This window comes from Hemiscyllium ocellatum, chromosome 22 (genome assembly GCF_020745735.1).
Source record: "Hemiscyllium ocellatum isolate sHemOce1 chromosome 22, sHemOce1.pat.X.cur, whole genome shotgun sequence".
Lineage (NCBI taxonomy): Eukaryota > Metazoa > Chordata > Chondrichthyes > Orectolobiformes > Hemiscylliidae > Hemiscyllium > Hemiscyllium ocellatum.
The window spans coordinates 22,785,402-22,808,746 of record NC_083422.1 but is presented as its reverse complement, the minus strand read 5'-3'; the positions used below and the strand labels follow the sequence as shown (position 1 = coordinate 22,808,746).

The 23,345-nt window shown below is 39.9% G+C and overlaps 1 protein-coding gene across 1 annotated transcript in view; it reads right to left on the bottom strand.

The window, feature by feature from the left end:
* The window catches only part of LOC132826138 (cilia- and flagella-associated protein 46), a 214,053-nt gene that overhangs the window by 141,139 nt on the left and 49,569 nt on the right, over positions 1-23,345 (bottom strand). The window contains exons 11-19 of the mRNA XM_060841785.1: positions 22,018-22,145; positions 21,732-21,919; positions 19,077-19,210; positions 17,359-17,571; positions 15,664-15,883; positions 10,849-10,998; positions 8,074-8,181; positions 5,777-5,958; positions 2,021-2,152 (exon numbers count right to left, since the gene is read on the bottom strand). Coding sequence (XP_060697768.1) covers positions 2,021-2,152; positions 5,777-5,958; positions 8,074-8,181; positions 10,849-10,998; positions 15,664-15,883; positions 17,359-17,571; positions 19,077-19,210; positions 21,732-21,919; positions 22,018-22,145 — 1,455 coding nt within the window. The remainder of the gene's footprint in view (positions 1-2,020; positions 2,153-5,776; positions 5,959-8,073; positions 8,182-10,848; positions 10,999-15,663; positions 15,884-17,358; positions 17,572-19,076; positions 19,211-21,731; positions 21,920-22,017; positions 22,146-23,345) is intronic.

Below are 23,345 nucleotides of genomic sequence, written 5' to 3'. Positions count from 1 at the left end.
CAGTCTTACTCTAGCCAACATCAATTGTGAGGTGAAAGTGAGCACTGAGGATGCTGGAGATTAGAGTCAAGAGTCTGGAAAAGTACAGTAGGTCAGGCAGCATCCGAGGAGCAGGAAAATTGACGTTTCGGGCAGGAGCCCTTCATCTGGATGCAAGAGCGGTCGAGGGACCTCAACCTCACTTCTGGTGCACTTTTCCCTTCAGTGAGCCTGGATGGTGCCTGCAGGAATCCAGAAGAAGGACAGTCCACATTTAGGATGCTCAGTTTATGGGCGGCACGATGGCACAGTGGTTAGCACTGCTGCCTCACAGCACCAGAGACCTGGGTTCAATTCCCAACTCAGGCGACTGACTGTGTGGAGTTTGCACATTCTCCCTGTGTCTGCGTGGGTTTCCTCTGGGTGCTCCGGTTTCCTCCCACGTGTAGGTCAGATGAATTGGCCATGCTAAATTGCCCGTAGTGTTAGATTAAGGGGTAAATGTAGGGGTATGGGTGGGTTTCGCTTCGGCGGGTCGGTGCGGACTTGTTGGGCCGAAGGGCCTGTTTCCACACTGTAAGTAATCTAATCTAATCTAACTTCCTCTCAAAATACTCCAAAGGGGCCCAGTCTCTTCACCCTCCCTCATGCCTGCACTGTCACAGCTTAAAGTGGTACATGCCAAGGAGGGGGGAACAAGCCTGTACCTGTGCAGGACACTCACAACAGACCTTGGCTCTCTAGACGCAAAAGCTCCCAGGAATGACTAACCAAGCTTTCCAGGTCAACAGGGACAACTGCCATGCAAGTTTCGTCACCTCATATGTTGGACTATGACATAGTGGGAGGTAAAGGAAGACAAATACTTAATGGGGACATATAGGTGATATGATCATTATAAACTTCCTTGCGTTTTGCAAATAGAAATGCACTTGCACTGGTCTCTTTAGAATTCTCAGACCTGGTGAGTCACACCCTGCTGAGGGATGAGCTGCACCTTCAGAAACCAAGGATGAAAGAAGTTGTAATGGCCAAGCCAACTCTTTGACTGCACGTACCATCAATGTCACGGATCCTTGAACCATGAAACTGATGACTGTAGCCAAGACATTACATCTAATGAGAACAACACTGAGGCTAAAAGCAATGTACAGGATTTTGGGAGTACTTTCCCCACAGAAATCTTTCAACCTTATACCCATCTTGTGAATGAGAGTATGGAATCAATTATGGTTATTCTGTAGCTCTTGAGGCAAAGTGTCATTCTATCAGCTTTTCAAGGGAATGTGATGCTCTCAGTCTGGGAAGGTGGCACCTCCATTCTCCTCACAGCACAGAGGTCTGTGAGAGAAGATACATGACGCACCGGCTCTCTCAGGTTAAACACTCCCCTTTAGGATTCCAACATCTCAGGACAACTTATCAGTCTATATGAGCTCTGAACTGCTGAAGGCTAACCAATGTGGAAAGGGTACAAAGGAGCTATCTCAGGGTTCCTTATAGTTTGCTATCTATCCAACATAGAAAACACTGGAAATGAGCTGGAGTATGTCAGGTTTCTAGGCAAAAGTAAGTACTGCAGATGCTGGAGTTCAGAATCAAGGTTCGAGTGGTACTGGAAAAGCACAGCAGTTCAGGCAGCATCCGAGGATCAGGAAAATCGACGTTTCAAGCAAAAGCCCTTCTGATGAAATCTTTTGCTTGAAACATCGATTTTCCTGCTCCTTGGATGTTGCCTGACCTGTTGTGCTTTTCCAGCACCACTCTAATCTTGACTATGTCAGGTTTCTGACATGTCAGGTTTATACTTTTATGGCATTTATCCCCCATTTATACTCAAATCTCTCCTTTCCTAACTTGACAATATAAATTCTTCCCATAATTTCTGATGCTATGTGTGACTAAAATGATTACTACCATTATAGCACTACACCAGAAATATTTCAAAACATGCCAAGGGAATCTCCCTTAAAGTTTGAAAATTATCACCTTTGTTATAAAAATCTATAGGCACTATGGTCCAAAACAGAGATAAAGTTACCTTGCACTCAATTCAAATGTTCTAATGGCAGAGATAAGCATTTCGCTGTCTCCAGCTGCCTTCTTCATCAAGCTCTGCCCTTTAATACAGGCAGCAACACTCAGCAATTCTTGCTGAACCTTGTAATTGCGCCTGTATACAAGACAAAGAAAACTCCACTTTTTAATTCACATAAATATTCATAATGACTATTTATCAAAAACATTTGATTAATTTAAAGACATCGCAATTTCACAAATTAGGGAAGTTAATTTGTTCAGTGAGAGCCTGAAGGCCAACAAGTCCAGATTTAAACCCTGCTAAGTTCACTCAGCTTTTCATTTATCCAAGGCACACAAACTAATTCTGTCGCATGACCAAAAAAGAGCAGTGCAATTGCCTCCAGAACAAGTGTACCAGTCTTGAGATGCCAGATCTGCTTGAAGTCTATCCCATTTAGCACAGTGATAGTGTCACACATGATGGAAGTTAATTTTCACATGAAGGCAGGACTTCGCCTCCACAAAGACCATGCGGTGGTAGCTCTTACCAATACCATAATGGGCAGACACATCAGCTGCTGGCAGATCAGTAAGGATGAAGTTGCATATGTTTTTCCCTCTTTTTGGTTCCCTCACCACCTGTCAAGATCCAATCCAACAGCTATATGTTTTATGACAAACCAGCTTGATCAGTAGTATTGCTACCGAGCTACTTTTGGTGGTGGACTATGAAAACTTCAACTAGAGTATATTCTGCAGCCTTGCCACCTTCAGTGTCTCCACCAAGTTGTTGAATATGGAGGAATACAGATTCATCAGCTGAGGGAAGACAGTAGACGGTAATCAGTAGAAGGTTTCCTTGCTAATGTTCAACTTGACGCTCTGAAACTTCATGGGATCCAGAGTTATTATTTAGGAGTTCCGGAGCAACTTCCTCCCGATTGCATCGCACTATACTATACCGCAACCTCCGCTGGGTCTGTCTTGCCAGAGGGACACAACATATCCAGGGATGGTAATGGTGATGTCTGGGACATTGTCTGTAAGCTACGATTCTGTGAATATGACTGTGTCAGGCTGTTGCTTGACTAGTCTGTGAGACAGTTTTTTCGATTTTGGCACTAGCCTCCAGATTTTAGTAAGGAGGACTTTTGCAGCATCTGACAGACCTGTTTCTGCCTTTGCTGTTTCTGGTTACTGGGTCGATGCCAGATGGTCTTTCTGGTTTCATTTCTTTGTTGAGTCTTCAGAGTGATTAACACAATGAGTGACTTGGTAGACCGTTTCAGAGGGCAGTTGAGAGTCAACCACATTACTGTGGGTCTGGAGTCACACGTAGGCCGGACTGGGTGACGATTGGATGGCAGATTTCCTTTTCTGGAAGATACCAGTGACATTTTCCGACAATTGACAATGGTTTCGTGGTCTTCAAAGATTTCTGATTCTAGATTTTTTTTATTGAAATCACATTCCACCATCTGTTGTCTGGCGGAATTCAAAAATTAGCTGAGGTCTAGATTAATAATCTTGTGGCATACCATTAAGCCAGTCCCTCCCCTCATCCTCAGGAATGGTATAAAAAGATTGAGGCCCCAGCACAGACTCCTGCACTGTCACAACCTGACAACCAGATAAAGACCAATCCTTGCATACTCTGCTTTCTGCCATCCAATTAATCTTCTATCTACACCACACACACACGCATCTTGAACTTTTATTTTTTGCAAAAGTTTTTGATGTGGCACCTTATTAACTGCCTTTGGAAATCGAAGTATGTTGTGTTTTGAGGCTCTCGTTTGTCTACAGGATGTGTTATTCCTTCAAAGTCACCAACAATTGGCTAAATTGATATTCTTTAGTGGAACTACACTGACTCTTCCAGTGCATAGCTATAACCTCTTTAATGGTCAATTTGAACGCCACCCTACAACAGATGCCAAGCTAGCTAGCCTGTAGTTTTCTACTTTCTGCCTCCCTTCCATCATGATTTTGAGGTTATATTTGCTACTTTCCTGTGTCTGGGGGATAATGGAAAATTAATGTCAATGTATCTACTCCCTCAGTAGCAATCTCTTTTTAGTCCATAGGATGAAGTCCATCTTGACCAGGAGACTTGTCAACTTGCAGCTCCATTAGTTTGGCACATGCTACTTCCCTCATGATTGTAATTTTGCCAAGTTCCTGTCTCCCTTCTGCCTCCTGATATACAGTTAATACTGGAATGTTTTCAAATGCTTTAAAGTCAGAAGCAAATTATTTGTTCATTTCATCAACCATTTCATTCTCTAGAGTACTAAAACTTACTCTTCAGCTTTTTACATATCCATAGAAACTTTTGCTATCTGTTTTTATGTTCCTAGTTACCTTCTTTTCATATTCTCATTTCTTTCTTCTGATTAACCTTTCTCTGCAATTCCTTACATTCTGACCAATCATCTCACCTGCCACTCATCTTTGCATAGTTACATTCTTTTTCTTGAGTTTGGTGCTTTTTCTGAAGTGTTTAGTTATCACGTTTGGTAGGTCCTCACTTTAATTTTTTTTCTTTATGTTAAGAATATACTTATTCTCAATATTCTTAAATATCTCCTTAACATCTACGTTTCTATTAATCTACCCATCAGCCTACTATGGCCGTTCACTTCAACCAGCTCAGCTTTCATTCCCACATTGTTTTCCTCATTTACCTTTAAAGCACCAGTGTAAGGTCCAACCTTCTCCATTTCAAATTGGACACAAACTTCAATCATATAATGGATGGTACTACTTAGGGACATCATAATTCAGACAACATTGTTACTGTCACATTACATTATAACAAGTCTAATTAACCAGTCTGTTCACAACCTTGGTGCCATTAGTGACTCTGGAGCTTCTGGCTACGAAATGACATCACCATTAAGACTGTCCTTTTCCACATCTGTAATGTGACCCAACTCTGCCCCTGCTTCAGTTCATCTGCTCTTGAAATCCTCATCCATATTTATGTTACTCGTATACTCAACTATTCCAGTGTACACCCACTCAAATCCCACATTCTACTCTCTATAAACGTGACAGCCATACCTATGGCCTTGCTTACAATATGTCCCATTCATCCAACATCCCAATGAATGCTGATATATATTGATTCCCACTGAGGGAAGTCCCAGAATTTAAGCATTTCTTCTGTTTTCAAATCCCTTTGTGGCCTCAACCCTCCTTATCTCTGTAAATTCCTTCATCAACCTCCATATATCCATCAGCTTTGGCTGCTTGAGCATTCATTCAGCTGTCAAAGCTCTAAGCTGTAAAATTGCCTGCCTAAGCCTCTTCACCTCTCTCTAATCCATTAAGACATTCCATGGAACCTACTTCTTTGACCAAACTCTGATCATCTGCTATATCCGTGTCAAATTTTGTTTTACTTCTTGTAACGTATCTCAGAACTTCACATTATAAAGTGACATAAATACAAGTTGTTGGTGTTTTTGTTCATTAAGCTCTTAAATTAACAATTGTTCCACCATGCTGAATGGTGCAAGAAATTTTCTAACGCTGTATGCCATGGGCCATGGGTCCTCTGCTCCAACAAGGTTTGGCCCACTGAATTTTGTGTCAGCGCAGTTTTCAAAAAGATGAAAATCAAAAAAATGCTCAAGCACAAAGCTTGTATTTATTCTGAAACTCAAAGTTATATTATTTTCTTTTTCAATTCCAGATAATAATGAGCAAAATTATTTACCTATTTGACAGAAATGAAATGATTTTAAGTTGCATTAAATGATACACTCACTTTTCATGCATCTTGGAATCAATGCTTGAAGCGGTGTTTATATTCAATTCAAATGCTTTCTGGGCACATCGCATTAGTAATGAATCATCATTATTCTGGTTAGCAAGTTGCATCAAACGTATCCATACTTCCAGCTCTAATAGTTGATCAGACCAGGTACAGTCTAAGATTTGCTTCTCCAACTGAAAAAGTGAGCACAGGTATTAAGATATCTAAAAACTGCTCTGGGAATGATCACAGCAGTTTTGGACAGGTCATGCCTGTTGCTGAAATGTGCCAGTGACCCAGCCAAACATAACTGGTTTGATGAGAAGCTGCACACACTGAGGGATTAGTTACAGGTTTTCATACAGTGACAGTAAAGGAAAAGAGATATATTTGCAAATCACAGTGATAGCTAGTTTGGAGAGGAAGCTGTATGTACTCCCAAAACTTGCCCCTTGGGTTGTGGAAGTTGCAGGTTTGGGAGGTGTTGTTGAAGGTGTTTAAACAAATTGCTGAAGTGCATTGTTTCTGTCACTATGTACTATAATGACCCATTTTGGAAAATAGATTGATTCTCAAACCCCATTACTCCCAGGGTTTCCACAAAATTGAATGAATGAATCAACCCACATAAAAACACTGTCTTACCTGTCTGTCGAATTAAAGTTAATAGCAAACAGTGGCCAGATCCCTGTACTTAACAAGAACTATTTATTACGAATAAGCAAATTCTAGTCACAAAGAAAGAGCTATAAATTATTAATATGTAGCTCTACTAATTAAAGTCTAACTCACTTTTTAAAACCTCCCAGATACATACATGGTCAGAGATAGATAAATAAAATACATTGGTTTTCCAGGTGGAAAGAAAAATGGAAACATGGTACCACCAGTCCACAGGGTTCATTGAGATGATCATTTTGGCTTGCCAGGACTTTATGTTCTTCAATATCTTTCCTTCAAGTTCCATCACTTATTTGCAGGAGGCACATGGTGATTGATACACTAACTGCAAAGTCTCTTAGTTACTAGTTAAGGGCAACAGCTTACAGCAAGCTGGTGGGGAGGAAGGGTATAATTGTCTTTCTTCTGGCTTCAGGTACTTTTCCTGCAGTGAGTGAGACACTGTCCCTCCAGAGGTTGTTCACATCCACAAGCTGTTCAGCTACCCAAGAACTAATCGATCAGAGAGTTGTCATCAGGCTGATGACATTTGGCATCCACAACTGGCTACCATTGCACAAATCAATCAGCTAGTTGTTGCTAGCCAAATCTCAGTATGTATACATCCCTGATTCCAGGTCATCTACAAGCAGATATAACCCCACTAGTTGAACACAGCAGCAATGTAAACACCGCACACAAAGAGTTTCAGTGACTTGTTCTTAAAAGTGCAGCAATTCTTGCCTTGGTTTTAAAACAGTCCTCATTTTTTCACATTTCAGTCCACAATCAAAAATATAGAAAATAAAATGCAACCATCTTAAAAATACATGTGGTGGAGGGAATTTTTAAGGAGGTTACTAAGTTGTTAATCAAATGGGCTGCTTTGTCCTGCATGGTGTTGAGCTTCCGGAGTATATTTGAAACTCCGTTCAACCAGGCAAATGGAAAGTAATCTGCCTAACTCATGATTTATGCCTTGTACATAGTGAACAAACATGTGACTTGTTGTTCTAGGGGTGTAATTCTGGGTTTGGTTGCTATACTACGCAAATATGCAAGAGGTTCTGGATTCAAATCCCCAGCAAGTCTTCATTTCTTATGGGTGGCATAGTGGCTCAGTGGTTAGCATTGTTGCCTCACAGCACCAGGTTCCGGGTTCGATTCCAGCCTCGGACGACTGTCTGCGTGGAGTTTGCACATTCTCCTAGTGTATGCGTGGGTTTCCTTCAGGTGCTCCGGTTTCCTCTCAAAATGTGCAGGTCAGGTCAATTGATCATGCTAAAAATTGCCCATAACGTTCAGGGATGTGTAGGTTCGGTACATTAGTTAGGGGTAAATATCGAATAATAGGTTCAGGGAATGGGTCTGGTTGTGTTATGCTTCAGAGGGTCATGTGGACTTGTTGAGCCAAAGGGCCTGTTTCCACATTGTATGGATTCTAAAATTTGGGATGGGTCAGGAGGTGAGTTACTAAACACAAAAATTCCAGCCCTTTCAAAGTCTTCCATCCACAGCATTGTTCACTTAGTTTTCAGAAAGAACAGTCTGAATGAACATTCATGACGTGGAAAATATGGGGTAACAAAATCATCTGTTTATTTTAAAAACTTCCCTTCATAATTCTAAGGACAATTGCAATTGCTTACCTCTGGAAGACTGGGAACAGTAAATTTCATCAGGTTGCTGTTGTTACAAGAGTACATCTCCAGAGCAATAAGAGCCTGGATCATTGGAGCCTGGCTATCATTACTCTGCTGTAAAAGATAATTAATCGTTTAAAACATATACAGCATCAGAACAAAAAACAAATAGAACCAAAAGTCTGATACCTTAACTGAAACACATTCTTATTTTACTTCTGTGATAGTAAATCAAATCTACCAGATTCTTGCACGGATTTACATTAGTTAGCAACAAGTTCTGAGAATAAAAAAGCGATAAAAGACAGAAGTAATTTATAGATAACTACTGAAATTGTCAAATGCAGAGAATCCTGGAAATCTGAAATAAAAACAAAAAGTGCTGGAAACAGTAGGGCATCAGGAAGCATTTGTGCAGGGAGAAACAGTTATTGTTTCAGGTCCATGATCTGCTGGGAGGATTGAAATACGTTACAGATATGACAGATTTTGAGTAAGAGCAAAAGCAAGAAACAGGAGGTAAATAAGGAAATTAAAAATGGAAGGTCTGAGATCGGGTGGAAGGAAAGAGTGATTTAAATGCCTTGTTACAATTCTAGTTGATGTTACCACTGGACAAGTAGGAACCCAGAATTAAATATAGCTCGATAAATTATATTTTGTTTTAGTGTGATGGTCTTTTACTCAAACATAAACACACATGGTTCCAGATTTGATGTTAATAATAAAACAGAAATCTCCATAGCTGAGCTTTCCCAGCAAGTTCTGCTCTTGTTTCTGATTTATGGTCTCCACAGTTCTTTCAAGTTTGTATTTGAGGATTGCTCACTTGTTCTCTTCTCACTTGCTCACTTAGTACCTACTGCATGCTTGCAGCATCCAGGCTTAGCATTGCCTGTTAGTGTACTGGAGCTGCAGTCAGGGCTAGACTATCAGCACTGTTGTACTGACATCCTCTTTTGCACAGACATGCAAACAGGATGCTTCTCAGTCTTGTCAATCGGGTGTTCTGTCTGGGGTGGGGGGAGTTGGAAAATATCTTGCTCAGCAGCACAACTGAGATGTTAATCAAATACCTAAACATTTGCAAGCTGTTTGCATAGTATATATACTGCAGGTTTAATCAATCAAATGGCCATATTGGAAACTGAGTGGGAAGCCTTCAGTGCACTGTCAGTCAGGGGATCCCAGTAGCATCAGTCACAGGCATAATCTAGGAACTTGGCCACAGTCATCTGCTTGGGCCATTCAAGTTTAGGAGTCCAGAGATTGAGCAATGGTCCACCCTTTAAAACCAGTACCAACAGTCAGAGGGATCCTACATTGTCAATAGTGGAGCAACCAAAACAATCATCAGGGGCCCACTCTGTAATATCGAGGAGCTACTTGTCAAAGTCAGTCAGACGTCTGGGATGAACACAGTCTGCCAATCATTGAGGGGGGTCCTAGAGGGGCAAGAAACAGGATCACTGTCAAATAAACAGTGGGAATATCAAGGCTTCAGGGTGGAAAGCAGAGGCACTGATAGGGATAGTGACAGGGGCAACATACAGGATTCTTAAAGTGTTTGACAGGGTAAATGCTGAGAGGATCTTTTCACTATGGGGGTGTCTAGGACCAGAGGGCACAGTCTCAGAATAACGAGGCACTAATTTAAGACTAAGATGGACAGGAATTTCTTCTCTCAGAGGATTGAGTGTGTTTGGAACTCTGTGCCACAGACAGCTGTGGGGACAGAGTCCTGGCATAAATTAAGGCTGAGATAGATAGATTTGTGATCAGTAGGGAATGAAGAATTGTGGGGAAAGAGCAGGAAAGTGGATGTGAGGAATATTGATCAGATATGATCATATTAAATAGTGAAGAAGGTTCGAGGTGCTGAACAGCCTACTCTTGTTCCTATTTCTCGTGGTGTTACAGTCCATTGGTTTTGTTTGTATTCACCTTTGGTAGATGTAAATAGAAGTCCAAATTTGGAATTACATAAAGGCAAATGATCTGACAGTGTTTCCCTACTGGACAATGTTGAATTGTGTTGACCACTGACATTGGGAACAGAGTAGTGATGATTTGAGAGGGTCTGGTGGAATGCAGCTCAGAACAGGTAAATAGTGTGGTGTTGTAATTAAACAGACTAGGGAGTTTTATGTATGAGCAAATGTAAGCCATTAGTATGTGCCATGAGCAGTGTAAATTGTGGATGTTTTGCCATTAGATTATCGGTGAGGGGAAATGTCAGATTGCCAACAATTATCCAGTCACACTGCAACCTTTAAAGGTGGCAAAGATGCAAAGGATTCTGGTCTTTTGACAGATATATGCTGAAAGTTAAAATGTTTGGGAACAGCACATGGTACAATAGGCACAGAATCAGACATGAGGGATGCAATACGAGCAGGCTATATGATGCGGTGAGCTTGGTATGATACCGTGAGGAAATTTGCTCGGCCTTGTCACAAGAAACCCTCCAAAAAATATAATATGACTTGCAGAAAGCCAAAAATCTAAGATTCAGCCCTCTGTTTCTCTCTCCACAGATGCTACCAGTCCTATTGAAATTTTCCAGCACTTTGTTTTTAATTCCACATCACCATTCTTCATATCCAAATTATATTTGTCTGTTGTTTTTCCAACTATTTGGGCACTTAAGTGCCAACCCCTTGTTAACTTGAAGCAAACTGGATTTCCATACTGCAGTCTGGAGTGGCTTTGTCACCCCAGCTCTAGTGCAGCTGCACAAACTTATTCAAAGAGGGCAAAACCATTACATTAATACTTTACCTCATCATCCGTTACCAGACTTGGCCCGATCTGTTGCTGAAGAAGCTGTTTAACCTTGACCCACGTAACAACAATCTGATGTCTCACAGAAATGGGAACAACATCAGAGGGTTCATTTCCATTTGTAGCATTCAACACATATTCACAGATCTATTGTCCAAACAGAGATACAATACATTCTTCAGTTCCTACTTTGAATAATCTTAAAATACACTGAGCAAATAAGCATCAAATAATTGTTCTTTATTGAATATGAATCTTAATCAATCTGCTAGGTTGGTTTGAACTCAAGAATAGAAGAATGTCTGTAAAGATCAGATTTTCTTTTCCTTATTTTTGACTGTGGATTAAAATGTTAAAAGTGTCATTTTAAAAATCAAGGACGAGGGAACAAATTGTTGTACGTTTAAACCTCAGGTGGCTAGAACACATTGTAAGTTGTGTTACACTGCTGCTTCATTTAAGCAATAGGGAAGGTGAGATAAAACCTTGATTAGGTAAGCCAACGGGTCGAGGGAGATGGAGTTTAATTTAGATAAAATGAACTGCATTTTGGAAAGGCAAATCAGGGCAGGACTTATACACTTAATGGTAGAATCCTGGGAAGTGTTGCTGAACAAAGAGATCTTGGAGTGCAGGTTCATTGTTCCTTGAAAGCTGAGTCACAGGTAAATTGGATAGTGAAGAAGGCATTTGATACACTTGCCTTTATTGGTCAGTACATTGAGTTTAGGAGTTGGGAGGTCATGTTGCAGGAGATTGCTGAGGCCACTTTTGGAATACTGCATGCAATTCTGGTCTCCCTCTTATAGTAAGAATGTTGCAAAACTTCAAAGAAAAGATTTACAAGGATGTTACCAGCATTGGAGGGTTTGAGCACAGGGAAAGGCTGAATAGGCTGGGGCTATTTTTCACTGGAACACAGAGACTGAAGGCAACCTTATGGAGATTTATAAACTCTTGAGGGGCATGGGTAGAGTGAATTGTTATGGTCTTTTCCCTGGGCTGGGGCAGTCCAAAATAGAAGGCATAGGTTTAAGGTGACAGGGGCAAGATTGAAAAAAGACTTGAGGAGCAACTTTTTTCACACAGGAGGTTGTGCATGTAAGGGGTGTGGAGGCTGGCACAATTACAACATTTAAAAGGCATCTGGATGTGAATATGAATAGGAAGAGTTTAGAGAGATATGGGCCAAATGCTGGCGAATGGGAGTAGATTAATTTAGGATATCTGGTTAACATGGACAAGTTGGCGAGAAGGGTCTGTTTCTATGCTACATGGTTCTAAAACTCTAAGATGGTATGGCACTGGGATGTGGGCACAGTGAGATTTGGACTGCTCCAGGCAGCTGATTGGTTTGTGCAATTGCGAGCAGTTGTCAGGTCATCAGCCTGACAACAACTTTCTGATTGTTAGCTGCCTACAAACCAGTTTGAGAGGGTGAATGATACAGGGACAAACTTCTCAAGGCTGCAAGAAGCAAGGTCTACCTCAATAACTCTGCAGAGTTGAAAAGTGTGGCGGTGGACAAGCACAGCAGGTCAGGATAGGTTTATGCCCGAAATGTCAAATTCCTGCTCTTCAGATGCTGCCTGACCTGCTGTGGTTTTCCAGCACCACACTGTTCTGCACTGACTCTGCAGCATCTGCAGTACTCATTTTATCCTCAATAGCTCTGTAGCAGTCAGTTATTCTCTCCTAACCATTTGCGTTAAGACATTGTCTCTAATCAGTGGCTATGAAACTGAACAGGTAATGTAAATATCCTGGTTCTTGGCAAATAACTGAAAATCTAGAAGGAAGGAGACAAAGAACAGAAGGTCAAGACAAGAGAAAAGGAAATCTCATCAAAGCCAGTGAATGGATGCTTTTGAACTGTGATTCCCAATATTTTTATTGCATCCAGAGCACCTTTTTTTGTGTGAGTCAATCTGTGTGCGTGTGTAGGGGTTTTACAACTGTGGTTAGAGTTTCAACCATTAGAGTTATATGTTGATTGTTAAAGTGTTATTTACTAGAGGCCAGATATTGTCTGTTCATAATAAACAACAGTTCATGTTTAGTGCAGAACCTGATCAGAGTTTTCTGTTAACCTGATTTCTTCAAACAGGTAAATTAGGATTCAGCTTACTTTGATTAAATAATTAACTTTTGTGGTGGTGGGGCATGTGAATCATCACTGTCCCAGGTGGGACATAATAGTCAAGCAAACGCAGCACCACTTTAATGATGCATACCAAATAGGTAATTCCCTAAATTTATTTCCTAATTATGTGAAACCTGCATACACAGGAAAAGAAGATGGGAGAACTTAATGCTGCACACACTCTTAAAATATAATCAGATGTTGCATGTGCAGTATTCTTCCAATCCCACTATGCATGAAGCTTAGGACATTGTCACTGTCACAGGTCATTTTTATTTGAAGGTAACTTAGCCTTATATTTCATATGATATCCCACCCCACCCTCCAGTGTTGTGTGAAGGAATTGAATCACCTAAGAGAAATAAATGGAATATATCAATAAAATAATGTATTGCTTTTATAGTAAAAGAAGTCCTACATCTTCCAGAGCATACTGTGATGAAATCCAGTTTACGGGACCAATGGAGAGTATTTGCCAATTTATGGAATATAAGGATATAAGAAATAAGAGCAGAAGCAAACCATTCAGCTGTTTGATCACACTCCACTATTCAGTGAGATTATGGTTGATCTTCCACTTCATTTTGCTGCATTATCCCGATATCCCTTGACATTTTTAAGGTGTAGAAATCTACTGATCTCAGTCTTGAACATACTGAACAACTGAGCTTCTACAGACCTTTAGGCAAGTCCAAAGAATCACTACGTTCTGAAAAAAGAGGTTTCTCCTCATGCCAGTCCACAGTGCTCTATCCTGAAGTCTGAGTTGATATTTCCTTTTCTCAGTCAGAGGAATTGTCTTCCGACATCCATCTTATCACTCCTGTAAAATGGTGTATATTTGAATGATCATCTCTCATTCTTCTAATTTTTAGGGAATAGAGGCTCAACCATTTAATCCTTCCTTGGATAATTCCTCTATCCCAGGAATTAGTTTGAAAAACCTCTGTTGCACTCCCTCTATGGCAATTATATCTTTCTTTCATACAGCATGGAAACAGACCCTTTGATCCAACAAGTCCACAACAACAATGTTCCCAAACTAAACTGGTCACATCTGCCAGGCTTGGCACATATCTCTCCAAATCCTCATATTCATGAACTCATCCAAATGTCTTTTAAATATTGTAACTGTATCTGCATCCACCACTTCCTCTGGCAGTTCATTCTACACACCAACCACTCTGTGTAAAATCATTGCCTCTGTTGTCGATCTCAAATCTTTTTCCTCTCACCTTAAAAATATGCCCCTTAGTTTTGAACTCCTCCACCTGAGGGAAAAGACCCTTGTCATTCACCTTATCTATACCCCTCATGATTTTACAAACCTCAATAAGATCACCCCTCAACCTCCTATGTTCCTGTGGAAATTTGTCCCAGACTTTCTGATCTATTTTTATATCTCAAATTCCATTTCCGACAACATCCTGGTAAATCCTTTCAGAATCCTCTCCAAGAAAATCTTTCCTCCTCTACTCAGACCAATTTCCATTTTCCTTCTTAATTGTTTGCTGCATCTAATGTTGGCTTTGAGTAACTCATGAATATGTTATTTACGTGATGAATTGCCCAGTTGTGTGATGGATGCACTGACTTTGGTTCCAATTTTTGAAAGTCAGAAACACTGCAACTTCAGTGTTCTGGGAAATGGGATTGTGATTTTGAGGTCCTGAAGGTGATTTAAATTTCTGGAAAATAAGACTGTGATCTAAGGTTGCTAGGTCACAGATGAAGATTGAAACCAAAAGGAAAGCAATTGAGCCCACAGAGATCAGATTTCAGTAGCAGAGCAGCACAAACTGACCAAGGAGAGGATGTATGTGAAACAGCTTAAAAGAAGAAAATCTGGAGGGTAGGTTTGACGGTGAGGATAAGACAAATACATGCACTACTGCTGCTTGAATTCTTTTGAAGAGACCGATTTGGCAGAACTGGCATATTTGGTACAGGCTATACCCATATGACTAAGAATGATTGGAATCAATTCATGCACATAGGAACTGAAAATCTTCCAGAGAAAACAGAGATCTGAAGGACTTTGTGACTGAATGCACAGAGGCATACTTGGTAAACATGAGGAGGAGTTCCTGGTATTGGACTGGGGTGGACAAAGTTAAAAATCACAACATCAGATTTATTCAGAAGTACTAGCTTTCAGAGCACTGCCCCTTCCTTGGGTAGCTAGTGGCACTGAATTTATAGCACAAAATCATCACGTCATGCAACTGATAAAGGTATGAAAGATCTACCTTCCTTGTATTTGGTACTTAAACTGTACATTACAGTTTATGTTGAATAGAATTTCCCAATCAAACCATCTTTAATTTGTGTTAACTTTGGTTTGATCATTAGTTACAAAGAATTAAATTTTGGTTAAGTTGGTTTCCTTTTTTTTACAGAGAGCACAACAAAATTAGAATCTTGGAAAGGGTGCATTTTATATAAAACAGACAGCACCAGCTGTTGGAAATGACTTTTTGATTAATACCTTTATAATACTCTTTCAATACATATATCACAAATAGTCAACAAAAGATTAAGACAGTGGCAGTTCCGAAGTAAAATTTCATATTAAAAATAGGAATACATTTTGTGAAGATATTATATAATATACTTAGGTAACAGTTTTAAATGGTACAACTTTCAAACCACTCAGTGTATTCTCATACCTGGAGAGCCTCAGTTATTTGAGGAATACCTTCAGGATCAACAGTTACAGTCTGTGAAACACTTGGTTTTTCAGCTTTCTTTGATGATGACTTTTTGATGTTAGCAGCAATGGAACTTTTTGTAACTTCTCTTTTTTCAGTCGGTATAGGACTTGGTATCCAAGGTTGAATCAAGCCCTGACATAAGCTGTTACACAGCATGACCAAAAAGATGGTTTCCCTACAGTGCAGCAAGAATAGTTTTTGTAACATAATATTCTTAGCATTTTTCCTATAGCAATACTCCAGGATTACAATTACAAACAATCATTATATATACAGTTCTGAATCAGGTCAGATGTTAAAACTAGCTTTCAAAATAGGAGACAGTGTTACCAGTGTATCATCAACATAAAATCAACAATTTGGCCATTTCTCTAAAATGCCAGTATCTTTGGGTAGATGGGCACCTGGAGGAGAATAGGGGACAATATTCCCCGAAAACTGCATGGACTCAAAAGTTCTCAGACAAGCTGCACACAAGTATCCAAGTATGCATACAATATAATAAAATGTAAAGGATTCCTGCACTACAAAAAAAAATAGCTATTTTGGTGATTGGATCCTTGGAGGAAATACCATTTTTTTTTTGTAACTACACTCAATTCTTCCAGGTGGTGCTTAGCATCACAAAACCCCATAATCTTTCACCATCCCACACTTTGCTAGCTCCCTCCAAGCCAACTGTAGATTGCACAGATTGCTTCTGTGCCATTCCATCCATGGCACAGAAGTACCATTTCGAGTTATAGGGTCAAGAGATATACAGTATGGAAAAAGACCCTTCGGTCCAACTCGTCCATGCTGACCAGATACCCGAAATCAATCTAGTCCCGTTTGTCAGCATTTCGCCCATATCCCTCTAAACCCTTCCTATTCATATACCCATCCAGATTCCTTTTACCAGCCTCCAGTGCTTCCTCTACATGAAAAGATTGCCGTTAAGTCCCTTTTAAATCTTTCCCCTCTCACTTTATACCTATTCTCTCTACTTCTGGACACCCCCGCCCCATGGAAAAGATCTTGTCCATTTACCCTATCCATGCCTCTCATGAACTTGTAAACCTTTATAAGGTCACCCTTCAGCCACCGACGCTCCAGGGAAAAATAACCCCAGCCTATTTAGCCCCTCCCTATAGCTCAAACCCTCCAACCCTGGCAACATTTGTGTAAATCTTTTCAGAACCCTTTCAAGTTTCACAACGTCCCTCCTAAAGCAAGGAAACCAGAATTGCACACAGTACTCCAATAGTGGACAGCATCATTAAGTGAAAGTAAGGGCCACAGGAATGCAAGTCAGAGTTTCTGCCATACACACATTAATTCATACACTTCATATCTTTGGGTGCTCAAGTAACAATCCTGCCCATTAACCTGAAGAATACTCTTCTGGCTCACTCACAAGATTTAATTTTGCTGACAAATTTAATGATGCTGATGCCTATAAGACTCAGAATGAACTTAGATTTCACCTCGAATTCAACAACTGTGGTTTAAAATGCACACAAAGTGCACCCATGTGGCATTTCCTTTATTTAAATTAGGACCAAGCCAAATTCACATATTCAGTTTCTGTGAGCATCATTGCTCGAGAACAGTGCTGGGAGAAAGAAAAACTGGTTCCGCATGATTTGCCATCAGTTCTGTAAAACTTACCCACAATGTCCTGTCTGCTTTAATGCATCAAGTAGTGTTCGAAATGTTTCAACAAGCTCCTTATATCTTCCAGCAACAAGTAGGTGGTTGTTATGGTTCCATATATAGATAGCTGCATTGCACACAATGGATGCATCACCTATCTGTATGCCCAGTTCTGCAGCTCGCAAAAAATTCTTGGTTGCATAAGATGACAGAGAATCTATCCAATTACTGAAAATAAATAATGCAAAGCATGAAGCTAGATTTTACAATAGTGTTGATGTTCTGAACCATTAGCATGAATCACTGGGTTCAATTTTAATGGCAAAGGGAAGGTGGATTCAGGTGTCAATGGAAATCAAATCCCTGAAGCATGGCATCAGACTAGGAACTGAGATGATCCTGTAATAATACTGGATTTGATGGCTGTTTGTTTGTGGATGAGCAGTGAATGCCCAAGCAGCTGCGGGATAAACCATTAAAGATGCAAAAGTAATTAACTTTAAATTTCACCCCGAATTCTGGCTTCAATAGTCAAAAAACAGTTTCTTGAGCTCTCGGCAATTCTTCATAGCCAAAAAGGCAAGTACACAGTAGGGTGTGCACCTTTACGAGAGAACAAAGGTTGAAAGCCTTCAAACAGTCCGATTAAGTAGCTGACACCATGACAAGGTGACACGTTATTGCTAACAGAACTTTTACCCAATCTTACTGCTTGGCAGAGGAGCAAGAGGAGTCATAAAGACAACACCAAAAGCAAATCTCCTTAGCCACTCCTTAAAGCAGAGGAGAGGGACATAAAGCTCCAGCTCAAAAGAGGTATAGGTTCCACAGGCAGTGAATTGGTTCCCTTGATGTCCATCTGCACCAACCCCTCATGAAGTTTCAAAATTCGTGGCAAGTTGTTGATGGCATCTGGTATGTCCTGAAATAAGAACTCTTTGCTAGTACAGGAGAGCACAGATTACCAATGGTAGCTATCACAGAGATCTCCCCACTCCTGATCCTCTACATCTCCATGGAGTTCTACACTCTGTTCTCCCTCCTTGAAGGAAAAGGATGAGTTGTGAATAATCGATTATGTGGAGGCACTGAAATCCTGATCATAACAATTCACTGTGCAACAAAGAGTTCTCCCAATCTCCTTCTGGTGCGTTGCTGATTATCCTACATCTGTGCATATACTTATCATACAAGAGCAGAATTGGGCCGATCAGCCTTCGAGCCTGCTCCAGTATTTAATAAGATTATGACTGATAGGATGGCAATCTCAAATCCACATTCCTATCTACCCCTAACAACCTCTCATGTTCCAGCTTAACAAAAAACTATCCACCTCTTCCCAAACAAAAATTAAAGATCCTGCTTTCATTGTCTTCTTAGACTCTCAACCCTCTATGTCAGAACTTTCACCACAGCTCTATTTTAAAAAAGCAACCCAGTATTGTAAATATTGATCCTGGTTCTAGATTCTCCCAGAAGAGGAAAGTGTCTCTCAACATTTACCCTATCAAGATCCTTTAGCATTACTGACTCTCCTGCCAAGAGAATCAACTTCTCCTTCAGAATCGCCCCCGAACCTTCTCTGCTTGGAAGAAGAAGTCCTCCATCACTCAAATTCCTGGTATCATTCCAGAAAATCTTTGCAAATTCACCAAAGCCTTGACATTCTTTTTTTAAAGAAAAGAACCCAAAATAAAATCACAAAAACATAAAATCTCAAATATTCAAAATACCTGTAGGTTATCCATTCTGGAACACTCTCCAGAGTTTTGATTCCAAATTCCTGAAGTTCCTTCTGTTTTCCTTCTGGGAAAACCGCATGGTTGTTATACTGAACATCTTGTGATTTTAACAACTGAATGGTTGCCTGGACATATAATTTATCATGTTAAAGTTCCTCATATTAAAATAAATATCACCATAAAATGATAGCTCTCAGCTCTCTAAATCATTAGTACTTATTTCTCCAGGAAAAGTCGATTCATTAAATTTGATTTTGCTCACTATATGTAATTGTCTAATATGCAAAACGTCCAGGTTGTCACCTCCAAGTGAAAATGGTTTCATTTTACGTTTGCAGAATGATATGATCGTCGGGTTTATTATTCTTCACTATTTTGTTAATTCCCACAGTATGAATATGGAGCTTCAATTGTTATTGAGAACACAAACTAGAAGATATATTTGCAAAGCAACTAAATATGTTACAATGCTATTACAAACATTGGTATAGACTGGGTTCAAGCTGGTAGATTCACTGACATTCATGATACAATGTATATGAATTAGAATTAGAATCCCTACAGTGTGCAAACAGGCCATTTGGCCCAACAAGTCCACACTTACCCTCTGAACAGTATCCCACCCAGTCCCATTCCCTACATCTATTACTCTACATTACCCCTGACTAATGCACCTAGCCTACATATCCCTAAACATTATGGGCAATTTAGCATGGCCAATTCACCTAATATGCACATCTTTGGACTATGTGAGGAAACCAGAGCACTCGGAGGAAACCCACACAGACAGTTTCCTAAGGCTGGAATCGAACCCAGGTCCCTGGTGCTATGAGGCAACAGAGCTAACCACTGAGCCACCATGCTGCCCCTAATAGCTACTCATGAGGGCATTGATACCTTTCAACAAGAATGTCACAGTGCTTTTATCATTTCATGCTCTTAATGGTTAATACTTGCCTGATTGTAGGTGCAAACAAAACTTTAACTCAGAATAAGTTTGTCCAGAAGAAAAACTGCATATAAAATGCTTTCTAACCAACAAGAGAATTCAGGTGGTACTCCACAACCACCTGATGAAGAAGCAGCGCTCTGAAAACTAGTGCTTCCAAATAAACCTGTTGGACTATTTCGTCAGGTAGCTTTAGAGAGTCAAGACTTGAAAGCTTAAATATTTAAAGGCTTGTTTCGAACTATTATTCTTCAATATAAGCTGAATGTGACTTTCAAATCAATTGGTTGCAGATGGAGAGTGACTGTTGGCTTTACTGCAAGCTGAGAGAAGTAGTACCAGTCAGGAATGAAGCATTGTCTCTTACCCCTCTCTAAACATAATCAATCCCATTACAGAACCTGTCAATTGTTGAACTAAAATCAAACATTATCCTCTTTCAATTCTTTCTCAGTATTCAATTTTGAAAACATTGCTGCCTAATATTATGCCTGCCGGAATATAGCTTTGTTTGATATTGGAATTAGGAAAGGGTATGCTATTTATGAATTTATTTACACCAAGAAGAAAAAAATAAAGATTGCGTGCAATGAGGTTAAGAAGAGTGACAATGGATTATAAGATAGTGCGTGACCTGGACATGCTCACCCTATGTTTAGAAAGAATTGGGGAAGCATTGAGAAAAGCAGAAAATTAAAACTTTCTTGCATTAATATTTTTCTCAGGGTATAACCAGGGTATATTTTTCTCATGGTAAACCACCCACAGTGCAGAACTGCAGCGTGCAGAAGGACCATGAAACAAAGTCACAACTCCTAAACACCAGACAAGGAGTAATATAACTCTCAATTGTGCCTTGTAATTACTGCCAAAAAACCATAATGTATTGATTCTTATTTATGCAGGAATAAATCCGTAAGAATTAGCAATATGGCGTCAGTGTTGAACAATTGAATAGACAGCCCAAAAGAGGAGTAAAAGTATTACGGCCTCAAACTAATATTCTTTTTTTCAGCATACCGGATGAAATTTTGTGTTTTGGGAAAACAGACACAAAAAGTATTCAGCATGTCCTTATGAACATAGAAAATTTGGAATATGGAGAAGCAATTTCATCCCTCAAGTTTGTTCCACCATTCAATCAGATCATATATGATTTTATATACCTGTCATCAATGCATAACACTTTTATTACTTTCATTTCCAAATATTTTCATCAGTCATAGATTTAAAACCAATAACTGATCTGACATGAATTGAAATTTGTGCAGGCAGGTTCCAAACATCTACCACGCTTTGTGTGTAACAGGGCTTCTTAACACTGCTTTTCAAAGGCATGGTTTCCATTGTTAGACTATGCCTCTCCAGACTCTCCAACAAGCTGAGATAGTTTCATTCTTTCTATCCATTTCCCTGAACAGCTTGAAAAAAAAAGGAACTTGACTGTGTAGTCACTCCTGATAATTTAACCCTTGGAATTTAGAAATTTGAGTCGGGCAGTAACCCAACATTGATTTTGAATTAGCTACCCATTAAACAAAGCATCCGAGATTCAATTCCATTGCTGTCAAATGTTTGCACTAGTCATGAATAGAGATTATGCCACATCTTCACAAAACACTATTTTATTGATATTGATATATGCTTAAAAACTCAAGTTGGGAATTCAAGCAGACTCATTACTGAACTGTACCTACCTCTGCATTAATGAAACATACTTCAGCAAGGATTCTGATTAAAGCGGTTGAAGAATGGCCTACTTTGTGTGGGGACTGTATTGGTAAAGATGTACTTTCATCAAGATTTCCCTCTGATCTGGTAAAACTTCCGTCTAATTTATTAACAATTCCGTCTGAGACACTTGACATTGGTTTCACAAGTTCTTCTGAAATAAACCAAAAACAGAGACAAAATACATCTTCTCACTCATGGACATAGAGTTAACAGTTTGTTGGTGGGAAAGAATCATTCTTCCAACCTTACCAACAGACATTCTTTCCATTTTCCATCGTCCATCATCATACAATAGGCAAAAGTGACAAGCTGTACGACAGACATCCCAAACTTCTTGCTTTCGGGCAACTTTAGCTAGATCAGCCCAAATTTTCACCCTAGAAATCCAACAGAACTTTTCTGAATTTACATTAGGAATGAATCTGAAATGCAATTATTCTCATAGGTATCATAACTTAGCTTGCGGCTTTCCATAAATACTGCAGCAAGGTTCCTAAAGAAACACTGGAATCTACTTGGTGAAATGTTTCGATCATTCCGTCTCCTCAATACTGCCACATCAGATGAACAATGTGCACAAAATCATAAGACTGTTATCTCTAACAGAATTTAAAGGAATAACACAAATAAGACTACAGCCTAATGTTGAAGCTCAAACACCTCTCTCATTCTGGAGACTCTCAATTAGAGGAGGACACTCCCCAATTTTCAAAGGTGAATATTACAAAAATTAATGACAATCAGGCAACGTAAAGCTGAATTATTCAGGGTACCAGATTCCCTGCCACAACCAACCCCAATGCTATGGTACAGCATGGTGTACAGCTGTAGGTACCATAGCTGCTTTAAAATAACTGCCAGACACAATCCACTTCCTATCATCCTCCTCATCCTCCCCATCCCCCCAACTCCCCCACCCCATGCCATTTCCAAGCTGAAGTGCACATTTTCTGTGAAAAACACAGGGCAGGGGTACAATAAAAATTTGTGAGGGCCCTCAGATGGCTTCAAGGATACTGTCAACGAAGTCACGTTCACTCATCACCAGTCCAAACAGAGTATCTGTCCGACTGTGTTTGCCAGGTGCCTCTTCTGCCACTCGTTAAGGTCCAGTGCTATCAGGGGTGATGAATGCCTGAATTTGCCCAATGAGGTGAGACTGGGGTGTCTGGCACCAGTCAAGTTGCTGGCGTACTTGCAATGTAGCAGAGGTGATGGCAGGATGCCCACATGATTTAATAAACTCCCCAGTACTGTTGAACCAGTTATGACAAAACTGAATAGCAACATGAGGATCTGTAGGGTTCAGAAATTCACTTTATTTCCTTGTTGTGAACAGAAATAATGTTTTCTGATTCTTAATTGTATGAGTCTTCACTGTTTGAGAAAGATGATTTCGAAACACATCCTTCTGCAAGACAGTCTGACAGTGAAAACATATGCTTGTATTTTTAAGCCTTCAATTATTATACCATTTTAGAATTGTTTTGCTGATTGCGTCAATGCATTCAAATGGAGATTTTGCCATTAATCATACATTTTAGACCTGTTTTCAGCTATAACAGTATTTATGAAAT